This window comes from Lissotriton vulgaris, chromosome 7 (assembly GCF_964263255.1).
Source record: "Lissotriton vulgaris chromosome 7, aLisVul1.2, whole genome shotgun sequence".
NCBI classification, from domain to species: domain Eukaryota; kingdom Metazoa; phylum Chordata; class Amphibia; order Caudata; family Salamandridae; genus Lissotriton; species Lissotriton vulgaris.
The window spans coordinates 1,096,473,467-1,096,496,211 of record NC_141695.1 but is presented as its reverse complement, the minus strand read 5'-3'; the positions used below and the strand labels follow the sequence as shown (position 1 = coordinate 1,096,496,211).

The 22,745-nt window shown below is 43.3% G+C and overlaps 1 protein-coding gene across 5 annotated transcripts in view; it reads left to right on the top strand.

The window, feature by feature from the left end:
• The window catches only part of RAPGEF6 (Rap guanine nucleotide exchange factor 6), a 985,108-nt gene that overhangs the window by 399,143 nt on the left and 563,220 nt on the right, over positions 1–22,745 (top strand). For all 5 annotated transcript variants that reach the window (XM_086931538.1, XM_086931540.1, XM_086931537.1 and 2 more), the window contains exon 5: positions 21,190–21,259. In XM_086931538.1, coding sequence (XP_086787664.1) covers positions 21,190–21,259 — 70 coding nt within the window. The remainder of the gene's footprint in view (positions 1–21,189; positions 21,260–22,745) is intronic.

The following is a 22,745-nucleotide window of genomic DNA, read 5'->3' as shown; positions in this document are numbered from 1 at the left end:
GCTGCTTAATGGCTTTCAGCGCCGCACTGTTATTTCTTTGTAAATATGCTGCTCTCAGCCTCTCTTTCTCACTATTGAAAGTTCGTTTTCATGCCTGCATTTTCCCTTTGTCCGTTTTTGTATTACTCTCCCTCTTTTTTGTTTTTCTCTCTTGCCCTGTGACAAAGTCTGATGGATAAATTAAGTACAAGGGCCTTATAATAATTGTTGGTGGTCCCACCTTCCTCCACTGGCACATTTACATAACAGGCTATAAGTCGCCCTGGTCGGTAATTCGGGACTCACTGATGAAACCCCGGCCCCATCTTACCTAGCCTCAGAAGGACGGCGGACACCTCGACCAGCTTTCCCGCTGGCACCGGCGGGCTGTGGTCAGCCTTGCTCCAGCCGACGCCAGCCCGCGCCAGTCGAGAGTGGATGAACTCCCTGCACAGGGCCTTGGCCTGGGACACCAGCTCCTTGTCCGTGGGCGAGCGGTCGAAGGCTTCCATCACCTCACCTCAGCCGCGAAGACTGAGGAGCGCCGCATCATCTCCATCCTAGGGAGAGAGGAACCGCCGTCTTCAGGGGCGAGGAGCCGCGGACCCAGAGTGGCCTGGCCCGTAATCCAAACTCCGGCAATCACTAGCGCTGTGAATGCCCACACCGTGTAGAGGGGGCGCGTCTCCTTGCTACCAAAGAGAGCCTAGCGCCTAAACCAATCATGTATTTGTAGTCTTAAACGCTCAGCACGCGTGCAACGCTGCCCGGCTGTTTAAGCACTTTTCCGGGTCCTCAGAAATTCAGAGTGTTCTCGGGTCGGTTATAGCGGACACCACCAACGGGAAGAGTGGCCGTCCCCCAAGTGCTGCTGTTCTAGTCCCGACTGCGTCCGAGTCCTCAGTATCCCCGAGTCACGGTGTCCCCAGCTGCACTTCTTGTTTTTAATGTATTCATGCCTGAAAAGTGAATTTGATATGACACATGATAATGTATGAAAATGTTAATCAATACAAATAGTTTAAACTTAGGTTCTCGCTTGGTATACACCAGAGGTGAGTTGGAGTTTCTGAACTCCTGTAATTTTGACGTTAGCCCAGAATGTGTTGCCATTCTTGTGCGTGAGAGAATCCTGTCCGCCCCTACTCCCCAGTCGGGTCGGAAGGTTTTGGGTCAGGCCCGAGGCTTACGCTTTGGCCTACTTAATACACGCTCCCTGCAACGACATAATTTAGAGGTGTTTACCCTTCTAGAAGAAGGAGAACTAGACCTCTTGGGACTTACCGAGACATGGTTACAGGATTCCTCTATGCCGGATCTCGTCGCCTCCTTACCATCCGACTTTTCGGCACTTTTCTATAATAGATCTGGAGCTAAGAGGGGGGGAGGTGTTGCCCTCCTGTACAACTCACGCCTATTGGTCGAAAGGGTCTTGACGGAAAATTTAGTAGGTGCGGAAGTGATGGGCGTTAAGTTGCAATCAGGGACTGATTGTCTGCTGATTTTGTTAGTCTATCGCCCTCCGTGGACCTCGTCTGAATTCCCTGACTTGTTCATAAGACTGGCCCAGGACATCCGCTCTAGATATGATAAGGTAGTGATAATGGGGGATTTTAACTACCATTGGGAGAAGGTCCCAAAAGATGGTCAGGCGTTACAGATCGATGAGGCGTTAACCTCATTAGATCTGGTCCAACAAGTAAGAGGCCCAACACATGCTAAGGGACACACCCTAGACTTGGTGTGGACGACAGTTCCTGTTCAGGACATGGCTGCGGCTCAGCCATGCGTATGGTCTGACCACCATTTGGTGAGAGGCAAGTTATTGGTGGACAGACAGAGAACAACAACTAAAGGAGGATGGAAGGCAGTTAGGAAGTGGAATAAGATTGATGGGGATAAAATGATAAATCTACTTCGCACCAACCCCCTTGCCAACAATTGCCCCCTTAACCCAGAGGCCCTCTGTGGGGCACTTATGGACAAACTTCAGAATGCCACAGACAAAGTTGCACCAATCTGTAGGGTCAACCGTACGGATAGGAAACGAGGGGCCCCGTGGTACAACGATTCACTCAGAGCTCAGAAACGTGGGTTACGTAAACTGGAAAGAACTTGGCGTAAAAACTACAGTCCTGACTCTCGGAGCAACTATTTACGGGCTCTCGCTGGGTATAAGCAAGCGATTATAGCCAGGAAGTCCGAGTTCTACGAGGAGAGGATTTCTACGGCTACGAACCCTCAGAAAGAAGTCTTCCGAGTCCTTACGGAGCTCAGGAAGAACAAGGAACAGTCTCCGGACTTTAGTCAGGAGGATTGTCAGAAGTTCCAGGATTTCTTCACCAACAAAATCATTGATTTGGTCACTGAAATTACGGCAACCTCGCAAATTGACTGTCCACCGGTGGATATCCCAGCTATACTGCCAATTACAATCCCGCTCTCTAATCTACCCTTGATTACAAAGGATAGTTTAGCTTCCCTCATGGGACGGGTCAAGTCCGGCTCTAGGTCGGATCCATGCCCACCTGAAGTGTTTAAACTCGCACTCCCGGGCATAGAGGATGATGTGCTGAGTCTCCTGAACCTCTCTCTACATACTGGTCAAGTGCCTTCTGCCTTCAAGGAAGCCCGTCTGATTCCCTTGTTAAAAAAACCGGGGGCATTTTCTTCCTTTTCTGTTTTTTCCTTTTGTGTCCTTCCCTACCTTCTCTGGCTTTCTACATAGAGTTACTTTTCTTCCATGGCTGTGTTCTCTCTTCTCTTCCTTCCACTCCTCTTTTCATCTTCATTTTACTTCTTTATGGCTACTATTCATGATGTTAAAATTGTTTCTCTTAATGTTAAAGGTTTACGACATCCAGTTAAAAGAACGAAAATTTTAGACTACTTGGGTGCTTCTAAAGCTGATATATGTTTTATTCAAGAAACTCATGTTGATGACAACATTTTACAATATATGAAAAAAAAGTGGGTAGACACTATAGTTTCATCACCTGCCCTTGGTAAAAAAAATGGAGTCGCAATTTTCTTTGCAAAGAGATTACACTGTCAGATTATCAATAAATTCACGGATACAGAAGGTAGATTTATTGTTGTTAAAGTTAAAATTCATGACTCCACCTTCTTTTTACTTAATATCTATGGCCCCACAGCTGATGATCCTTTGTTTTGGTCTAACTTAGCTACAGAAGTTTTAAAGTTGGGACAAGTTCCTTTGATTGTTGGGGGGGATTTTAATGTTATCATTGATCCGCTACTTGATAGGCTTTCTACTACCAAGTATAGACCCCCTAAAGTTTTTCATGCCTTTAAGTCTTTCCTAAGTACAACTAAACTGGCTGATGTATGGAGACTACATTTTCCCACTGAAAAATGGTTTTCCTTTTTCTCTAATCCCCATAACTCTCACTCGAGAATTGATTATTTTTTGATTTCACCTTCCCTACTTCAGTCAGCTACAAATCCTGTTATAGGCACTATAGATATATCTGACCATGCTTTAATTTCTTTTGTCTTAAATATCTCTACTACTTTTACTAAACAAAATAGATGGCGTATGAACTCAAGCATTGTCCTTACTGATAAGCATAAACCTAAACTATTGCAGGCTATACAAGACTATTTTTTATTCAACCCTGAAGACTCCACATCTATTGTTACCAGATGGGATGCATTTAAGGCCTACATTAGAGGTACTACTATTTCCATAATGGCTCATGAAAACAAACAATTTAACGCTAATATTAAGCATCTGGAAAAACAAATTGCTAAATTTGAACGTTTGTTTATCTCCTCCAATGACTCCCAGTACAAATTTACACTTCAAAAACTCCGCTATGAATTTAATGCCATCCTTAGTCAGAGAGCAGGAGTCCAAATTTCCAAATCAAATGCTAAGTTTCGTTTTAATACTAACAGATCTGGAAAACTCCTTGCTAATTACTTGAGAATTAAAAGAGATAAGGCTCAAATTACCTCAATACGAGGATCTCAAGGCAAAGTGGCGATTTCTCATAATGATATTGTGCAAGAATTTTTGAGTTTTTATTCAACCCTTTATAGTAAACCTGACACCTGCTCTGAATCTTTAATTGATTCTTTTTTAAATAAGTGCAATTTACCCCATATTTCCTTATCAGATAAAACAGGTCTAGACTCTCCTATTACGTCTGAAGAAATTATGCTTGCCATAAAGTCACTTCCCAAAAATAAATCTCCAGGTCCGGATGGTATCCCAGCAGAATTTTACAAAGAATTCCAATCTCATCTTATCCCTTACTTGCATGCCCTTTTCACTCACTTTAGTTCCACTGGTACTATTTCAGGCTCTTTTACAGATGCCTTAATCATTGTTTTGCCCAAACCTGATAAAGATTCTACCTTAGTTTCTAACTATCGCCCTATTTCCCTGATAAATCAAGACTGTAAGCTTTATGCGAAAATCCTTGCCACTAGATTAGCTCCTATCCTCCATTCCATTATTCACCCAGATCAATCTGGTTTCATGAAAAATAGATACTCCGCTAATAACACTAGAACTCTACTACATATTATTGAACAAAGTTCTCACCTTACTTCTCCTGCAGGAGTGATGGCCTTAGATGCAGAAAAGGCATTTGACAAGATTCACTGGCAATTTGTATTTAAAACTTTACTGTCTTTTGATTTCGGTACCCCTTTTATTCGTATGATTTCTGCTTTATATTTTGCCCCTACTGCTCGTTTGTTCATTAATGGTCAAATTTCTACTCAATTTCCTCTCTTTAGAGGAACTAGGCAAGGTTGTCCCCTTTCTCCACTGTTGTTTCTTTTAGGTATTGAACCTTTTCTTAATTATATTCGCATTTGTGATGACATTCAGGGTATTGTAATCAATGATGTTATGGTAAAAACTTTAGCCTATGCGGATGATGTTTTATTTATTAATAACCCTCTTTCATCTGTTCCTTCCCTATTAGACATTATTGCTCAATACTCTATGGTTTCAGGTTACAAATTAAATGTTAGCAAGACTGAATTTTTTCCTTTAAATGTGTTTTGTACCTCGGAGATGCTCCGGAACACAGATATTCTTTGGCAACCTACCAAAATTAAATATTTGGGTATTCTATTTGCTTCATCGCTGCCAGCCACATTAAAACTTAACTCTGATTTTATACTTGATTACATTAAAAACAAAACGTCAAAGTGGTCTGCTCTTCATCTCACTTGGTGGGGAAGAATGGAATCTGTAAAAATGAATATAGCGCCTAAAGTTTTTTATTCTTTAGCCATGATCCCCACCCAATTTCCTCTCAGTTTTTATAAATCTATTGACACACTTTTGTCCAAATTCCTTTGGTCTAACAAAGTCCCTCGTATTGCTTACAAAAAGTTAAAAATCCCTAAGTCCCGTGCTGGTTTTTCCTTGCCAGATTTTCACCTGTACCATAAAGCTTTCATCTTAAAGCAGAGTGCCCTTTGGTTTAATTCTTCACATATGGTAAAACCTCCAATTTGGTTGGATATTGAAGCATCCATTGTGCGACCCTTTTCTTTACCTTCATTAATGTCAATGTCATCCACAGCGAAGGTTGTTCATCTTTCCTCTATCATTAAGTCCTCCAGATTGATAATTAATGACTTAGATTCTAATTTTGAATTACCCCTTCTCTCCACAGTCCACTTGTCTTTATGGCACAGTGCACTCCTTAAATTGAACAGAAACATTTCCTTCTGGTCCTCTTGGATTTCAAAAGGAATTTTATATCTTAAAGATGTATTTAATGACAATGCTTTTATTCCTTTTGAACAGCTACAGTTAAAGTTTGGTATCCCAGCTAATGACCTTGTAAAATATCAATTTTTATGTAACTCAATTTTGGATTCCTTCCCCAATGGTATTCCCTCCTCCACCACAAATGACTTATTAATTTACCTCACAGCTGTAACATCTTCCCCTAAAGCTGTCTCTGTTTTTTATAAAAAACTTTCCTCCTCACAGGGCTCCAATGTCCAGATTATTTCGTCGTTTTGGAACAATGAACTTTCCATCTCCCTGTCAGATGACTCATGGTCCTCTATATGGCTCGACAGTATCTCTGGCTGGCTCCCAGTGTCCCTTTATCAAACCAATGCTTATATTTTATTTAACACTTTATGGACTCCCTCACGTCTTTTCCATGCAAAACTATTACTTTCTGATGTTTGTTGGCACTGCAACGCTAGCCCTGGTTCCCTACGCCATATGTTATTTGAGTGTCCAGTTATTATGAAATTTTGGTTGGAAGTATGGAATGTAATTTTGAAAATTTTACCTTTACAAGATGATCTTTCCTTTAATTTTTTAATTTGCAAATCGATTGCCCTGACTCACCCCCTTTCGGACTCAGAGGCAAAATTGTTTAATTTTCTAATCACAGCTGCCTTAAAATCCATTACTTTCTGTTGGAAAGATGCTTCTTCTCTTTCAGTTCATGCTTGGTGGTCATGGATCACCTTTACGAGAAGAGGTGCGCAGCTTTCTCTTAAAGGCGTTACTCATAATCCACAATCATTTCAATCGTTTTGGTTACCTATTGATTCATATGTTTTGCACTGATATTGTTATACATTTTCTTATATTCTATTTTTACATTGCATTTTAACTGTAACTCTGTAGTTTATGAATTCACGTTCCTATGACATGTTATTCCCTTCCCCTCTTCCTCCCTCCATCCTTACCCTTCCTCCTTAATTGCGATTCTTTTGTATTATTATATGTTAATTTTACATATTATGATTGATTACGCTTCATATTGGTTATTTGACCACTTACGCTTGTAACTTCCTTCCTCTTTTTTGTATTGTATTTATGCTTTTTCCTTTTGCCTTAAAAATTAATAAAATCTTTCTGAACTAAAAAAAAAAAAAAAACCGGGGGCAGACGCAAAATGTCTGAAAAACTTCAGACCAATTTCCCAGTTACCATTCTTGGCGAAGGTTCTGGAGCAGCATGTCCTTACCACCCTTTCAGAACATCTGGAAAGCAACACGCTGTTAGAGCCGAATCAAGCAGGCTTCCGTGCGAATCACAGCACGGAGCTGGTTATGTTGTCAATCGTAGATGAGCTTAGGAACAGAGCAGACAAGAAAATCCCGGGGGCCCTGGTGCTGTTGGACCTCTCCGCGGCATTTGATACCGTGTGTCATGAACAACTATTGTCGCTGATGAGGGACTTCGGCATTCAGGGCATAGCACTGGCATGGTTCACATCCTTCCTTCAAGGGAGGACGCAGAAAGTGCAACTAGGTGACATGCTTTCTACCGCAACTTCGATCACTTGCGGAGTCCCACAAGGGTCTGCTCTGTCACCCCTATTGTTCAACATATACCTACAGCCTTTGATTCGAATGCTTAATCAAATGGACTGTCAGGTATATAACTACGTAGACGACACCCAGATTATCATCCAGCTGGAGGATAGCCAGAATGCCTTTACCAGACTGCAAAACATTCTGAGAAGCACAGCTAACTGGATGTCCGGCAACTCCCTAAAAATCAACCCGGACAAAACCGAGGTGTTGCCGATTACCATCGCTGGCAACCCTTGGTGTGATCGTTTCTGGCCTGGGGAGCTGGGCACGCCTCCAGAACCGGCGGAGGTGGTTAAGAGCCTGGGCATCCAGGTGGACAGTAAGCTGTCCATGAAAAAGCAAGTCACAGCTGTGGTGGGCTGCTGCGTCGGCCTCCTTCGCCAACTCAGGAAAGTTTCCCCGCTGCTCTCTTTTTCCACTCTAAGGAGCGCGGTTTCTGCAATGATCTTGGCCAGGCTGGACTATGGCAATTCATTGTATATAGGACTTCCACAGGGCCTCTTAAACAGAATGCAGACGGTCATGAATGATGCTGCTAGGCTCATTTTTAAGAAACCAAGGAGTACCCAGGCATCCCCCCTCCTGCGGGAACTCCATTGGTTGCCAGTTAGGCAGAGGCTAATGTTCAAGGGGCTCTGCATTGTACACAAAGCGCTTCATGGCAGAGCACCCACCTATCTGAAATCTCGCCTGTCCCTTTACAAACCAGGGAGGGTGCTTAGATCTGTTGATTCCATCTATCTGGTTCAGCCACGCTGTAGACTGACCACTGTGGGTGGGCGTGCTTTCTCACATACTTTGCCAGCTATGTGGAATAAACTACCGCTGGAACTCCGCAATGAAAAGAAACTAATGCCCTTTCGCAAGAAATTAAAAACTGTGCTTTTCCAGCAAGCGTGGGGTGGCCGCCAATTGTAATCTGATGCATCTTTTTATTGTCTAGCTGATCCTAACAAAGCGCTTAGAGACCCCTGGGTTATAGTGCGCTATACAAGTCACAATAAATAAATAAATAAATAAATAAACTGTCATGAAAGGCACTTCTGCAGTCAATACTCCTATCGCTGCAAACAATGTCTCTCTCACCGGGGCTTAATTTGCACAGCACTTAAGTGTTGGACTCTGTGCCTCAGTGCACTCTGCTTCAAATACTGTACGTAAATACATTTTCTCCCTATTTAAGGGCCGAGGCACTCGGCACGTATTTAGCTCAGCCGAGCCTGCCCCTGTTTGAATGCCTTGATAGGTCCACTGGAGGGCAAAATTAATACTTAATTGAATCTCACAGTCATCAAAATAATTGATACTTTTTTATTATTTATTCTTTACAGTCTGTTGGCTGTTTAAACACTCGTAGGGCGAGAGTGGAAAGGGATGTATGACGTTAGCACGCATACTATTACCACGCATACCTTTACAACGCGGTATTTGGATTCATGCCTCGGAGACACTGCCATTTAAACAAGATAATTTCCTTAGGGGCCGTGAAACATACAGTAAAACAAACAAAAAACGGAGGCTTGTAATGGAAAAGAAAGAGGGGAAAGAATTATATTTCTGCCAGCTGACAAAACAGGGTGAATAAAAAGAAAGCAAGCGAGCTGGAGAGGGAGAGAAAAAAAAGGAGCTTTATACAGAGAGGGGAATGAGAGTGTGGGGGAGAAAGGGTAGCTTTTAAGGGTTTTCTCATATCAAAAGCAGAGCTGAGCTTTCATAATGCTGACATTTCTCATTCTGACAATCCTAAACACAAGTGGGGAGGATGGAACTGCAGATAGCATCTTTCATCACATTCCCCAGTTTTAGGAGGTGACATGGCAGTTCCACCTCCACGCCGTTAATTACCAAATAAAACACTGCTTCCTGTCAGCATTAGATTATTGCAGATAACTGCCACAAACATCGGCCAAGCGTCCCACCATCACCACCCGCTCTGAACTCCTGGGGAATAAACTTCTCCCTTACCCTCCCTCTATTTCATGCAAGAGGCTTCATGCGAGCCTCAGCTGGTGAAACTCTGCTTCTGTGCCACCCCTGACCTATGTGTGGGGCTCTTGGCGTGTGTGTGTGGGGCTCTTGGCGTGTGTGTGTGGGGCTCTTTGCGTGTGTGTGTGGGGCTCTTTGCGTGTGTGTGTGGGGCTCTTTGCGTGTGTGTGTGGGGCTCTTTGCGTGTGTGTGTGGGGCTCTTTGCGTGTGTGTGTGGGGCTCTTTGCATGTGTGTGGGGCTCTTTGCGTGTGTGTTTGTGTGGGGGGCTCTTTGCGTGTGTGTTTGTGTGGGGGGCTCTTTGCGTGTGTGTGGGGGGCTCTTGTGTGTGGGGACTCTTGTGTGTCTGTGCGGGGTCTTGTGTGTGTGTGCGGGGGCTCTTGTGTGTGTGTGGGGGGCTCTTGTGTGTGTGTGGGGGGCTCTTGTGTGTGTGTGGGGGGCTCTTGTGTGTGTGTGGGGGGCTCTTGTGTGTGTGTGGGGGGCTCTTGTGTGTGTGGGGGGCTCTTGTGTGTGGGGGGGCTCTTGTGTGTGTGGGGGGGCTCTTGTGTGTGTGGGGGGCTCTTGCGTATGTAGGGGGCTTTTGCGTGTGTGGGGGGGCTCTTGCGTGTGTGGGGGGCTCTTGCGTGTGTGGGGGGCTCTTGCGTGTGTGGGGGGCTCTTGCATGTGTAGGGGGCTCTTGCATGTGTGTGTGGGGGCTCTTGCGTGTGTGTGGGGGGCTCTTGTGTGTGGGGACTCTTGTGTGTGGGGGGGCTCTTGTGTGTGTGGGGGGCTCTTGTGTGTGGGGGGGGCTCTTGTGTGTGTGGGGGGCTCTTGTGTGTGTGGGGGGCTCTTGCGTGTGTGGGGGGGCTCTTGCTTGTGTGGGGGGGCTCTTGCGTGTGTGGGGGGCTCTTGCGTGTGTGGGGGGCTCTTGCGTGTGTGGGGGGCTCTTGCATGTGTGTGTGGGGGGCTCTTGCGTGTGTGTGTGGGGGGCTCTTGCGTGGGGGGCTCTTGTGTGGGGGGCTCTTGTGTGGGGGGCTCTTGTGTGGGGGGCTCTTGTGTGGGGGGCTCTTGTGTGGTGTGTGTGTGGGCTCTTGTGTGGGTGTGTGTGTGCAAATGCAATACATCTTGCATTTGCGACAGAGTAAGCTATTGTCATTGTAAATGACAATGCCATTTATGTATCTGTTTTCAAAACCAACACATAAATAAAAAGTTTGTCATTTACAATGCCAATAGCTCAAACTTTTCGGAAGGCGAAACCGTTGCATTGTAAATGCTTGTTTATATAATTTTTTCAAGCATGTGCCACAAAATATAAGAGAAGAAAGAAAAGAAAGACATTACCCCAAAACGTTGTGGCTATAATCTTGCAATAAAAATGTTAAATAAAATAAGAAAATTTCCCATTACATATAATTTTAACCGTACAAGTTTCTTTCTCAAATGCAGGACGGCATACTTGGAACAGGTATAGTAACTCTTTAGTTGTAATGTACATTGGAGGAAAATATGATGCTTATTGGCGCTAAGAAAACGTAACCTGAAGACCGAGTTTAAACACACAAGTATGACGGGAAAAAATTTAAAAAATAAAGAACGGAAAGAAAAGAAAAAACGTTGACAAAGTATCGCCCTCCATCAATGGCACTGAAGAGCATTTTTTAGGCAGATGTGCACGTGATCAGGCAAAATGGCACCACTCTGTGCAAGATAGCCCATGGCTGAAGAGGATTGACCCATTGCCCATACTGTAGCGTGCTGAAGCAGAATTTGCATGACAGTTTAACAAACCAGCAGATGAAGAGGGGACCTCCAAAAGATCACAATGTATATATGTATATGTATATTAATGTATTTTTCTTGGATTACGTTAGTCTGGCGAGAAAGATATAGCTTTTTCTAGGCAAGACCTAATAACGATTATATTTGATCTTTAGTTTTTTTTTTTTAAGTGAGTTCATATGTCCTTGGCTAGGAAAGTCCTCATTTTATGCGAAAATGCTCAAGTATGTTATTATATATAATCGCTAAGACAATGCGAAGTTTAACTTTAACATTTTGAAAATTGAGTATGTCAACCAATGTGCTACCTTGAGATTGTCTTTACATCAAGCAGTGGCAGAGGCCTTAGGCCATGTTGTGGAATTTATACCAAAGACATAATCCTGTTTCTTGCCTTCACCTTAAGTTCATTGTGGACACATTAAGAGAATGTTTCCTGACCTACATCAAACGTGCATTTGTGTAGTGAATGGCAGTTTTGCTAGTTGAACACACAATGTCTTTTTATCATTAATTTGATGATTCCTATCTTCTTTTGGTCCAAGCTTAAGGTAAATGTTAAGCATTATATAGGAACCATAAGACTTATATTTTACATAGATTAATGTTCTGACTTTACTCAATTAAGATTGAAGTCAACAACTTGAGGTAGAAAATGTGTCCACTGGACGTGCTGAACGAGAAGACCTGTGTCTTGAGACATGATTTAGATGTTGTTTCAGTATGTAGTCTGTCTGTTCCATATGTAATCTATCAATTCCATGCACTGGGGTGCTGCAACAACAGTTGAGAATCTTGTTGCATACCATTGGGAATGAAGGTACTCAAATTCTGGTATCTACTCCAGAGCTGAAGATATTTCTCATGTTTCTTGTAAATAGTGACAGGTAGCACCTTCTATATTATGAAAATTCAACATGTTCCGCAATATTTGGATATTTTTAAAAAAAGATGCATTTTTAAATCTTTGTGCTGTAAGGGAAAGTGTATAGCAGGTTAGATCTAATAGAGGATGAATACTTTTTTTTCATCTTCTCATCAACAAAAGAATGCCACTGTGTTCCTACAGGATGCTTTTCCCTTACAGGATAAATGAATGCTTGTGTGGAGCAAGTGGAAACGGAGAAGAGTAAAAATTCGTTCAGAGGGAGTGAGATAATTTATAAAATGCATATCGGTGACTCAGAGATTCATCCGTTGGTGCTACTTATTACCTTACTCAAGTTGGTGTCTAGAGTAGTGTTTAAAAGGAATTCTGGGACCTCCTAAATTGCACCACTTCTTAAAAACTATGCAGGAGGTTCCACATTAGGAAGCAATCATGAAACATTTCTTCTCTACAGTTTGCCCTTGTGATCTGAATGCTGATTTCCTGCGGTGACTGATGAGCTAACTAGATAGGAAGCTTGCTCTTTATGGCTTTATACAGGGAGAAGCAATTGTGTTTCACCAAGATTATCAAACCTGTGATTACAGTGGTTAGGGGAGTAAGACTAGTTAGGCATTCAGCAACATCTTCCTCCTCAAAGCAGTGCAGCTCATCACTGAACAGCTCTGATTGCAAATATTACAATCAACTGGCTATTTTATGGTTAAAGGTGTTTATTCTAAACATATGACCTTAGCTTGTTTCATTGCTTACTTAAGAGTGATTGACTAACCATTCTACACCAGACAGTTAGAGCCGGACTCATATTTTTTTTACCTTTATTGCAATTGTTAATTATTTCCTGTATTAGTCTCTCCTATGGTAAAGCTAATTGTTACCCATCCTCGTGGTCTTTGTACTATTATGCAATATGGTGAAAAGATTAAAAGACTGGCCGTCCTCCTAGTGTCACTGAAAGCATTTGGGCGCATATGGTAGTAGCAGGAGCATTGTACAGTGGCACTCCACGTTGAAGAAAGACACAGCTGCCTGAATCCTCACCAGCCTTCTGTTGTGTACAGCACTGATGCTGTGCCAAGACAACCTTTGTAAGGAATGCCTGTCCATCTTCATTTATACATCCGGCTTGTGAACCAGCAGAGAGACATGAGGATTAAGTGTGAAAGGCTGGGCAGTGATGCTAATAGGCGGTTTGCTTGTAGAAGGGGGATGGAATAAAATGTCCAGCCAATTTAGGATTTGTTTTCTTTTTACGGGCAGGTTATTTACTTTTATACAGCACTTCATGGGCCAGGTGCTTCACATAACTTATAAAAAAGGCTTGCTTAAGTGAGCAGCAGGTGCTGTAAATTAATACATCTCCTAAACCATGTTTTTTTATTATTAATTTATGCTTAAAATGAATGGAGTCACAATGTTCCCGTGTGATTTAACATCGGCTGGCTTGATCCATATAGCTATATTTTTCACAGTGGTTGACTTTATTGGTTATATTAATCTTATGCTATCTGTCATTTTCCTCAACATAAAATAGGTTCTATCCTTTACCTTTTGATTTTGGGAATATTCAGCCACATTCTGGAAATCCAATTTGGGTGGACAGAGCATTTATGTTTAATTGGCTTTTCGTGCTTCTTGCTTAGAATAAGAAGTTCTGCAAAAAATGCTTATTTATGACCTAAAACAGAACACATGTGGCCCAGCAGATACCCAGTTGGGTGGGGTAAATGTCTGTTTGTATCAATGATTGAGTCAGTGAATATAATTCTATGATTACAATGGTGATATATTCTATTGTATTTTTAGCTCAATATATTGGGGAGTTTTAAAAACTATCCCCATAATTCTGTGACATTTGAAAACTGAATAGGAACCCTATAATGTGAAAGTGAACCGAAACAATCTCAGTATACAAAAAGTTTGATGCCTTGAAGATAGCCATTGAAAGTAAAACATGTATTATTACTCTTATGAAACCCTTCTATTTTCAGAGTTGTTTCAACAAATGGGTCTAGAGCTCTCATTTTCTTTAAAAGAAATCTGCAACATGCGGTTTAATATGCTTTTTGATTTAAAAAAGTACAAGTACAAAAAATGGCAAAATGCACAGAAATAAAAAATATGGGGAAACATATGGGAAATGGATTTTTCATTTTGGTATAGAATAAAGAAATTTCTGTTTAGAGGACGGGTCACAGCAGGGAATATCCCATTTTTTAATACAGTTGCATCTAAATTACTTGACTCTCCAAGGAAGCAGCATGAGGATAAACTGTTGCTATACTTCCTAGCGTGTTACTATGTTTGTATATGGTGAGGCTTCACAGTCAGAAAGCTTTATTTTACTTTGGGTACTGTTCATCTACGTTGACTACTACGTGGTGGGTAGAGGAATGTCTCTACGTACTCGTTTGAATCTGTGATTTCTTTATAACATTTTTCATCTCTTTTAGTTTTGAGCATATCAATTTACGCAGCTAATGTCAACCTTGGTCCTACCTTTCCAAAAAGGTATAAGTTGCCATGTTGTATGGTAGGCCTGGCAGGGAACAGCACTAGTGTAACTGTTTATTCCATAAAATCATTCTGTAGGCATTCTGCACCAGAAGCCCTATCAATATACTAAAGTGGTCTGCATTTACTACTTTCACTGTAGAAGCTCACACAGGCTCTGTGCAAGTGTGGGATTGGGGCTTTTCCTCTTAGAGGAAAAATATACTGAGCCCTCGGTGAGGTGGTTGTCAGATGTGTGTTTAGAAAAGAGTTAAAATTCAAGGCTAACTATGCCAGCAGACTAAAGCTAGACTGAATTCTACACACACACTCACACTCTCTTTCCCTCTCTTTCCCTCTCGTCCCCTCTCTCCCTCTTCTTCCTTCTCTTTCCCTCTCTCTCTTCCCTATCTCTCTCCCCCCCTCTCTTCCCTATCTCTCTTCCCTCTCTCTCTTTGCTTCTCCCCCCACCCCCCGTGGGGATAATACATGTCCACAGTGTAGGCTCGCGTTTACCTTATCAATTCTAACTAAATTGGCCATCACCCATCTCCTATATCTTCATTTATTGGATAGGGAACATGTTCCTGTGCTGTCAACTTACTCACAGGGAAACACCAACTTCATTTAGAATTGGTGAAGTTACAAAAACAATGCCAGTCACTTATGGAAAGTTATAGTATACTTAGTTATAGGGATTTTTAGCCAGTCCTCCGCATCCTTTTTAGGGCTCGCCTGCTGATGCGCTTGCTCTATAGTGGCTTATCCAGAGTTTAACCACTGGCGATTCCACTGGCGATTCCATGCAGTGCATGTGCTTTTTAACTCATTGCGCAAGCGCAATGAGTTAAAATGCGCGTGCACAGCATCAAATAGTCAGCTTGGTGCCGCCAGCCCAGCCATTCTCCTCCCCTAATTGCCCCCTGCTGCATCAAAGGCTTTTTTACGGCCGTCCGGCCGTGCTTTCAGTTTCACGGCCGCCAGGCCGTGTCTCCTTTCTACGCATTTCTCTGATGGCACTTCCTCAAACATAAAACATTTGTTAGAAGCTCTTCACTTCATACGTTCCCCAACCGTATGTACCTTATTACCAGTAGGCATGTGGTGACTTAAAAGTGCGTGAGCTTGCAGGAGAAATACGGTATTACCTCTCGTTACTATTGCAGGCAGGATAATGTGTCAACATACTTTATCAGCACTGCGCCCCTTTTACAAGCGCCGCGTTGGTATCACATTCATTGCTGCATATCTTATCTGGTCTCCCTTCCTCTCCCCCAATTAGTCATCAGGCTCCAGCACAGCCCTCCCTCTCCACCCGCCTGACTCCTCCGCTCTGCTGTGAGACAGTCTGGGCTGGAGCCCCAGGACGGTGCCCTTTCATGAATGTCGCGCTGGTTTTGCTTTTGTTGTCTTGCCTTTACCCCCGCTCCTCCACCCAACTCTCTTCTCTCCCTCCCTTCTCTCCTCCCTCCCCCTCCTTTCACTCCTCCCTCCCCCTCCTTTCACTCCTCCCTCCCCCTCCTTTCCAAACAGTGAGTGAACTCCATTGTTTTCGTCGGAGTAGACCAAAGTGGACACAAGCTTGTTTTAATAGGCATTGGGAAAAAGGGAGACTCGAAGTGGTCCGTAGTCCGCATCAATACGGTAGGGACCGAAGATAATGACGGTGGATGCTGACCTTCGCTTCGGCATTATAATTTAGCTTCCCCCATCCTTCTTCGCATTACCAGCCCTCCCCACCCTCGGAGCACAAACGGAGCCTTTCTTAATCAAGTGTCAGCGCTTCCTTATTCGTCCTCCATTCCCTGGTCTGCCCGACCCTCCCAGACTCCCTACACCCCTCCTACACAGGTCCAGCGGGCACCTACAAGGTACGAGCTCCGCAGACTTCACAGACTTGCACGCAGAAGACAGCATTATACTGGCCTGGGTTCTCATCAAGTATTTTACCAGAAAAGTCCCAGCAATGGCTCAGTTTTTCACCCTACTCGTCTCCTCTGTACACAACACTCACCCTTACACCCCCTCTCACCCTTACACCCCCTCTCACCCCCCTCACCCTCACACCCCCTCTCACCCTCACACACACCATCACCCCTGACCCTCTTCCACCCTCTCACTTACCCCCACCCACCCTCTCACCCTCACTTACCCCCACCCACCCTCTCACCCTCACTTACCCCCACCCACCCTCTCACCCTCACTTACTCCCACCCACCCTCTCACCCTCACTTAACCCCTCACACCAGCTCACCCTCACACACCCTCACACTCACACACCCTCTCACCCCCTCACCCTCACACACCCCCTCACCCTCACTCACCCTCCCTCACCCTCACTCACCCTCCCTCACCCTCCCTCACCCTCACTCACCCTCACTCACCCTCACACACCCCACCCCCTCACACACCCCCCTCACACACCATCACTCACCCCCTCACACACCATCACTCACCCCCTCACACACCATCACTCACCCCCTCACACACCATCACTCACCTTCACACACCCTCACCCTCAAACCCCCTCACCCTCAAACCCCCTCACCCTCAAACCCCCTCACCCTCAAACCCCCTCACCCTCACCCCCCTCATCCTCACACCCCCTCACACACCCTCCCTCACCCTCCCTCACCCTCCCTCACCCTTACCCTCACCCTTACCCTCACCCTTACCCTCACACCCCCACCCTCACACACCCTCTCTCACCCTCACACACTCTCACCCCCACCACAATATCACTCAGCACCACCACAGCACCCCTCAGCACCCTCGCACACCCCCTCACCCACCCTCAGCACCACCACAGCATCACTCAGCACCACCACAGCATCACTCAGCATCACTCAGCACCACCACAGCATCACTCAGCACCACCACAGTACAACTCAGCACCGCCACTCAGCACCGCCACTCAGCACCGCCACTCAGCACCGCCACTCAGCACCGCCACTCAGCACCGCCACTCAGCACCGCCACTCAGCACCGCCACTCAGCACCACCACTCAGCAGCACCACCACATTATCACTCAGCGTAACCACAGCATCACTCAGCGTAACCACAGCACCACTCAGCACCACCACAGCATCACTCAGCACCACCACAGCATCACTCAGCACCACCACAGTATCACTGGTTCAAATCTGTTCTCTCAATGTTTCAAGCTCTATTACAAATAGATGTTAATATTTCACTTCTGTTCTTGGATTTTCGTCACAATAAAAAACACTGAACATAATCTTCACAAAAGTTATTTACAAAAGTTTAAGCTATTGCCATTACAAATTGAATACATTATTTAAGTATTAATTATTTTAAAAAATTAAAAGCCATTGTTATTTGTAATATCAATACATCTAATTCACGTAAATACAAAATATGTTGCATTACAAATGCTATAGGTGTCACATTTGCAAAAGTTATAACTATTGGCATTGTAAATGACAAAGCTATTAATTTAGCTATTTTAAAAAATGACGCATAAATAAAAAAAAATCATGTATAATACCAATAGCTCAAACTTTCCTAATGCGAGCCCTATTGCATTTCCAATGCTTGTTTTTGTTGTTGTTGTCATTCACATTTTTCTTTCAATTATAGCATACCGGCTGGAACTCTGGGTCTGCCCGCTTCGGCACTGGCTAGCTTCACTCTGAGTGACTGCCGCTCTTTCACAAGGAGCATATACTCGCATACAAAAGTAGTTCTCTTCATTTCCAGGGATTACAATGGCAATCTGAGTTTATTGAGATTCTAAAATATATTTTTGCCATTTTTTTTTATATTGGTGATGGCCTGGCAGCATCCCCAACATTTAAGTTTTACAAATTTTAGACAAAATAAGCATCGACAAAGCCAAAATGTTAGCAAACAGTGCCAGTTCGGTTTACTTTTCAGTTAGATAATTAGTTCTCTTGTGTCAAGTATGTGCTGTTCTAGGTTCCCCCACTTACATAAAACATTCAGTACGCTGTTTACACATTGCTAAATTGGATTTTTCATCACTGCTACTCACTCGAGGCACGACCTCGTAAAGCAGACGTTAATGAATTGGAATATAATCACATTTTGTGCCACAGTCAACAGCTGGTTCCTCGTTTGAACGGTGACAGGAGACTGATTCTGCCTTTTTTTCCTCCCTCGCGTCATCATCAAATCAAAACATTATGCCATTCTCAATTCCCGGGCAATTGCATCACTCCTGCTTTAATGTGCATTTCTTGTTAATCTGTGTTCGTGGATGAGATGTTAACGTGGTCCTGCAAGAGGAGACCAAGTGTTGCAAGAGTCCTGCCAGTCTAGAACATTGCTAGATCCCATTCCAAGCCCAAAACTAAATTAATGGCCTTCCTTACTTTTTGATTTTGGCGTTGTGTGCTCCTTACACCTAGTCTTATTGATGTGAACGCTAACTCGAAAAGAATGTAGCTCGTTGAGTGAGGTCATCTCTGAGATTCAGCTCTTGTTTGGAACTGTAAAATGGGACCTTTAAGAATCACATCTGTCACCGCATATACATGTGTGATGTACGTGACAGTGACTGCCACAACATGCCGGGCATCTGGGGGGTGAGATGGCCGCTGCTTACTGGCTTCATTGCCTTGCCCCAACAGGGGCATTGTTCATTTTATTATTTCTTTTAATAAACCGTTTTTTTGGCATTTCCAAAACTAGATGTTCATTCAACATGAAGAAATAGCACATGCATGTGCACCATCACTATGCCAAAACTATCCAGAGTGCTGGGTACAGTATAGTATAACTTGGGTTTACCATGGATGACCACATGAATCAAAGCAGGCAAAACTAAGCATAGAAGACGCTCATGCATGATAATGTTAGACATCCACAAGCCACACACATTTCTTATTTAAGCAAGCAACGGCCTGACAAAATGAAGTTTGTAAAATAATATACCTCTCTTGCTGCATATGGGTATAAGCGCTACCTCAGGGGCGTCCTTTATACACCAGTTCAGCGCAGTGCACCTCTTAGCAATAAACAGCCCCAAATGTGTAAAGCTTTTTTTCCAGTAGGCCTAATAATGCAGTTCCTTGGGTCAGGGTGAGCTGCCTTCCACAACATCAGATCCCTGACCTACTTTCCACAAAAGCTAGGAATTGCGCTACACTCCCATACTCCATATGAGAATTTACCTTGTTCTGTGAGCTACGATCAAAGCTTTTTAAATGTGTAATTTATGGTGACCTTATTTATATGAATTAATAATTTTGATGATGCATGTAGTCGTAACTAATTGGTTAATTAATGATGTTGCACGTGAAACAACATTAATACATGTTTTAGAATAGTGATTAATAGTGTATTATGGCTGTGCCACATACTCATTGTGAGACACCATTTAATGAAAATGGATGCCGTTGTTGGTGTTCTGCTCATCCTGTCCCTGCTCATTTCCTTTCCCAGTCAGTGAGCTGCTGATGGTTTTTTCTCCTCACAGTTTCTGTGGAGTACAGAGTGCTGTGTCATAGGAGAGAACTGTCCTTAGAAAGTTTGTATTTTGAATTAAACTTTCCACCATGTTCTTCATGTATCATTTTGAAGGACTTCTGCGTGAAACTCCGATGTAGGCCTGTAGAGCATTTTGTATGAATCTTTGTCTGAAATGTTTCACACTGAATTCTACATCTCCAAACTGCAGTTGCTGAGAAAGCAAAGATAAGATTTCTCTTACCTTAAGAAATGAGTTGGTGTTAAGTGTTATTAGTTATGACAAATGTGTTTCTGATTTGTCCAGTGTCATCTATCCATGATTGTCATAATGAATCTGCAGTTTTACTAAATGTTTGCATATAAAATATGTGTAACACCTGGCTTGAACGGTTCGGGTGACTTATAAGGTTCCTCCCGAGGCTCTGTCCGATTTACTGGAGACTTTCTCTCCTTCCTAAGAATACTGTTAGCACTCTTTATGAGTTTGACTCTTAGAACGGATAGGGATTTAACTGCTTAACTAGAGACTATTATGTTTTCAGATTTTTTACTATATACCTGACTCTTCATGGTATTTACTGCATTTTTCTGTCTCACTTCCATGAAGAATTTTGTAATATTTTAACTGTATTTATGATCTAGAACGTAGTTATTGAGTGGCTCCAGGTTCCTTTTTGATTCGTACTCTGCTAGTTAATTGTCAATGATTGTGGAGGGTGGTGGCTCTTGTCGCTAGATCAATGGAAACTGAGCCGAACTACCTCAGGTAAAAACAGGGGTGTCCTGGGGATCAGTAGATTATTGAGGTTGGGCTCCCGCACTACCATAACTAATGGTTTGAGCTGTCGCTCTGTATTCGCCAGAGATGTACCCTTTTCTGGTCTACTTTCTGCAAATGAATTGCAATAGCCAGTATTGTGCAGAATTAAATGGTTTCCTCGGTTCTACCAGCACATCTCTCCAGTCTTAGTCAGGCAGCTGCCCCTGCCTCAGCTTGCACATTTATCTGAATTTAGCAAATGCATCAGAGTAATGGCAGTTTGGTCGTTGTGAAGGATTATAACACAGAAGATCCTACCACTGTATTGAGCACTGTACCAACGCTGCACTGACATTTTATCAGCCTTACTGCCTTCTCACCAAAGCAGTGATAGCAGATCGGTGTGACGTAAATACATAGACTACCAAAGCACACTAAAAACATATTTTATCTTCTTGTGATTTTGTTTTTTCCTTCTAGCCTCTTGTAATGCATTCTTGCTCACTCTTTGTCGTCTTGTTTTTTTTTAGCTTTGGCAAGCAGTCCGGAGGCAAGCGAGGCTGCGAGTGCATTGTGCTGGAGCCCTCGGAAATGATTGTGGTAAGAAGAGCTATTCTGCACTTTATGATGTGGCTGATGCTTTTTTGAGACATGTCTACATGCTTTTTGAGCCCGTTAGCATTTCCTTTTTCTTATGTGTTTTTGCAAAGCAGTGTCAGCCATGTCTAGGAGGTGTAACACACAAAGCCTGTGCCAAAGTCAGAAGTGCCAATAATTGTATGATGCTGTCTGTGTTTTCCGTATCAGTGAGCTCCAGTTGTATGGTCCGGCAGTGGTGCTGTGTTGCACCGGAATGTATGACTATATTCTGCAAGCCGGAATCACGCTGCGCCTTCATAGCACCGTCTTTAGAACAAATGCGTCTTAGGTACAGCATTCATTCAGCACACAAGTTGTTATAACGATTTACCTTAGAGGGGCGCTGGTTTTTGGAATAGGTTAATTTACTATTTCAACTCCAGTATGTGCAACAGTAGGGAAGGTGTTGGAATTAAAATCCAGCACCAATGCGCCCCCTAAGGCAAGTCATTATAACGACTTGCTAAACGAATGCGTACTAAAAACGTGTTTGTTCTTTTGTCCGTGCTGTAAAGGCACAGTGGGATTCCGGCTTCGGTTTGAAAGATATTTCCTTTAGCACTGTCGGGCTGTCAGATCCAGCCACAAACCTTCCAATTTTAGGATGCCTCAAAATTCCTTGTTTACCTTTGAGACTCCATTTTGACTCTGATCATCAGGGAGTATCAGTGGTCGCTTTAAGGGGTCTGCGCTGTGAAAGATAGTAGGACGCATCTATGCAGCAAGACAGGCCATCTAGGTGAATGTTATAATGGTTGTCACTAGCCAGCAGATGGATTGTGTGACTCTAATCCTACTTATGAAAACTGCAGTCCACTTTTACTATGAAGTAACCGAGTTTACTGTGATAGATGAGTTAAGAGTGAAGGTGAATTGTTTAAAGGTTACTTGGAAACCCGGGACCAACACAATGATTCATCTAGATGGATTGGGGCTTCATACATCTATCCATCAAGTATGGCATTACATCTGCTTGAATCGAATTTGCTTCTCTCCTTTAAAAGGTGGCTTTAACATCTTAGTCTGGATTGTCTTGTTCAGTACTGATGCAATTGTAAAAGGTTGTCTTTAACCTGTGTATTTTATGCAGAAAAAACAAAAAGAAGCTGAGGAAAGTGTAAGCTTTGGGAAAAAAATATATTAAAAAAGTTAATATTAGTTGGGATTCAATGCACAGATGTATGCCCGATGAGCAGTGGCAATTGCATAGATCATGGATAATAGACCAATTACCAGTCTTCATAGATTATCCACATCTCTGTTTTTTGAAAACCCGGGGTCGCTGGGAATAAATAATCAAGCAATTCTAGATATCAGTAAGAAGTGAAAGACAATATATGGGTGGAGCTAGCCTCCATGCTGTGAGGAGCGGGTGGCACAAGCTCCTCGATAGCCTGCAACCCTCCAGCCTCTCACAGCCACCACGCTGGACATCTGGAGCTGGCCC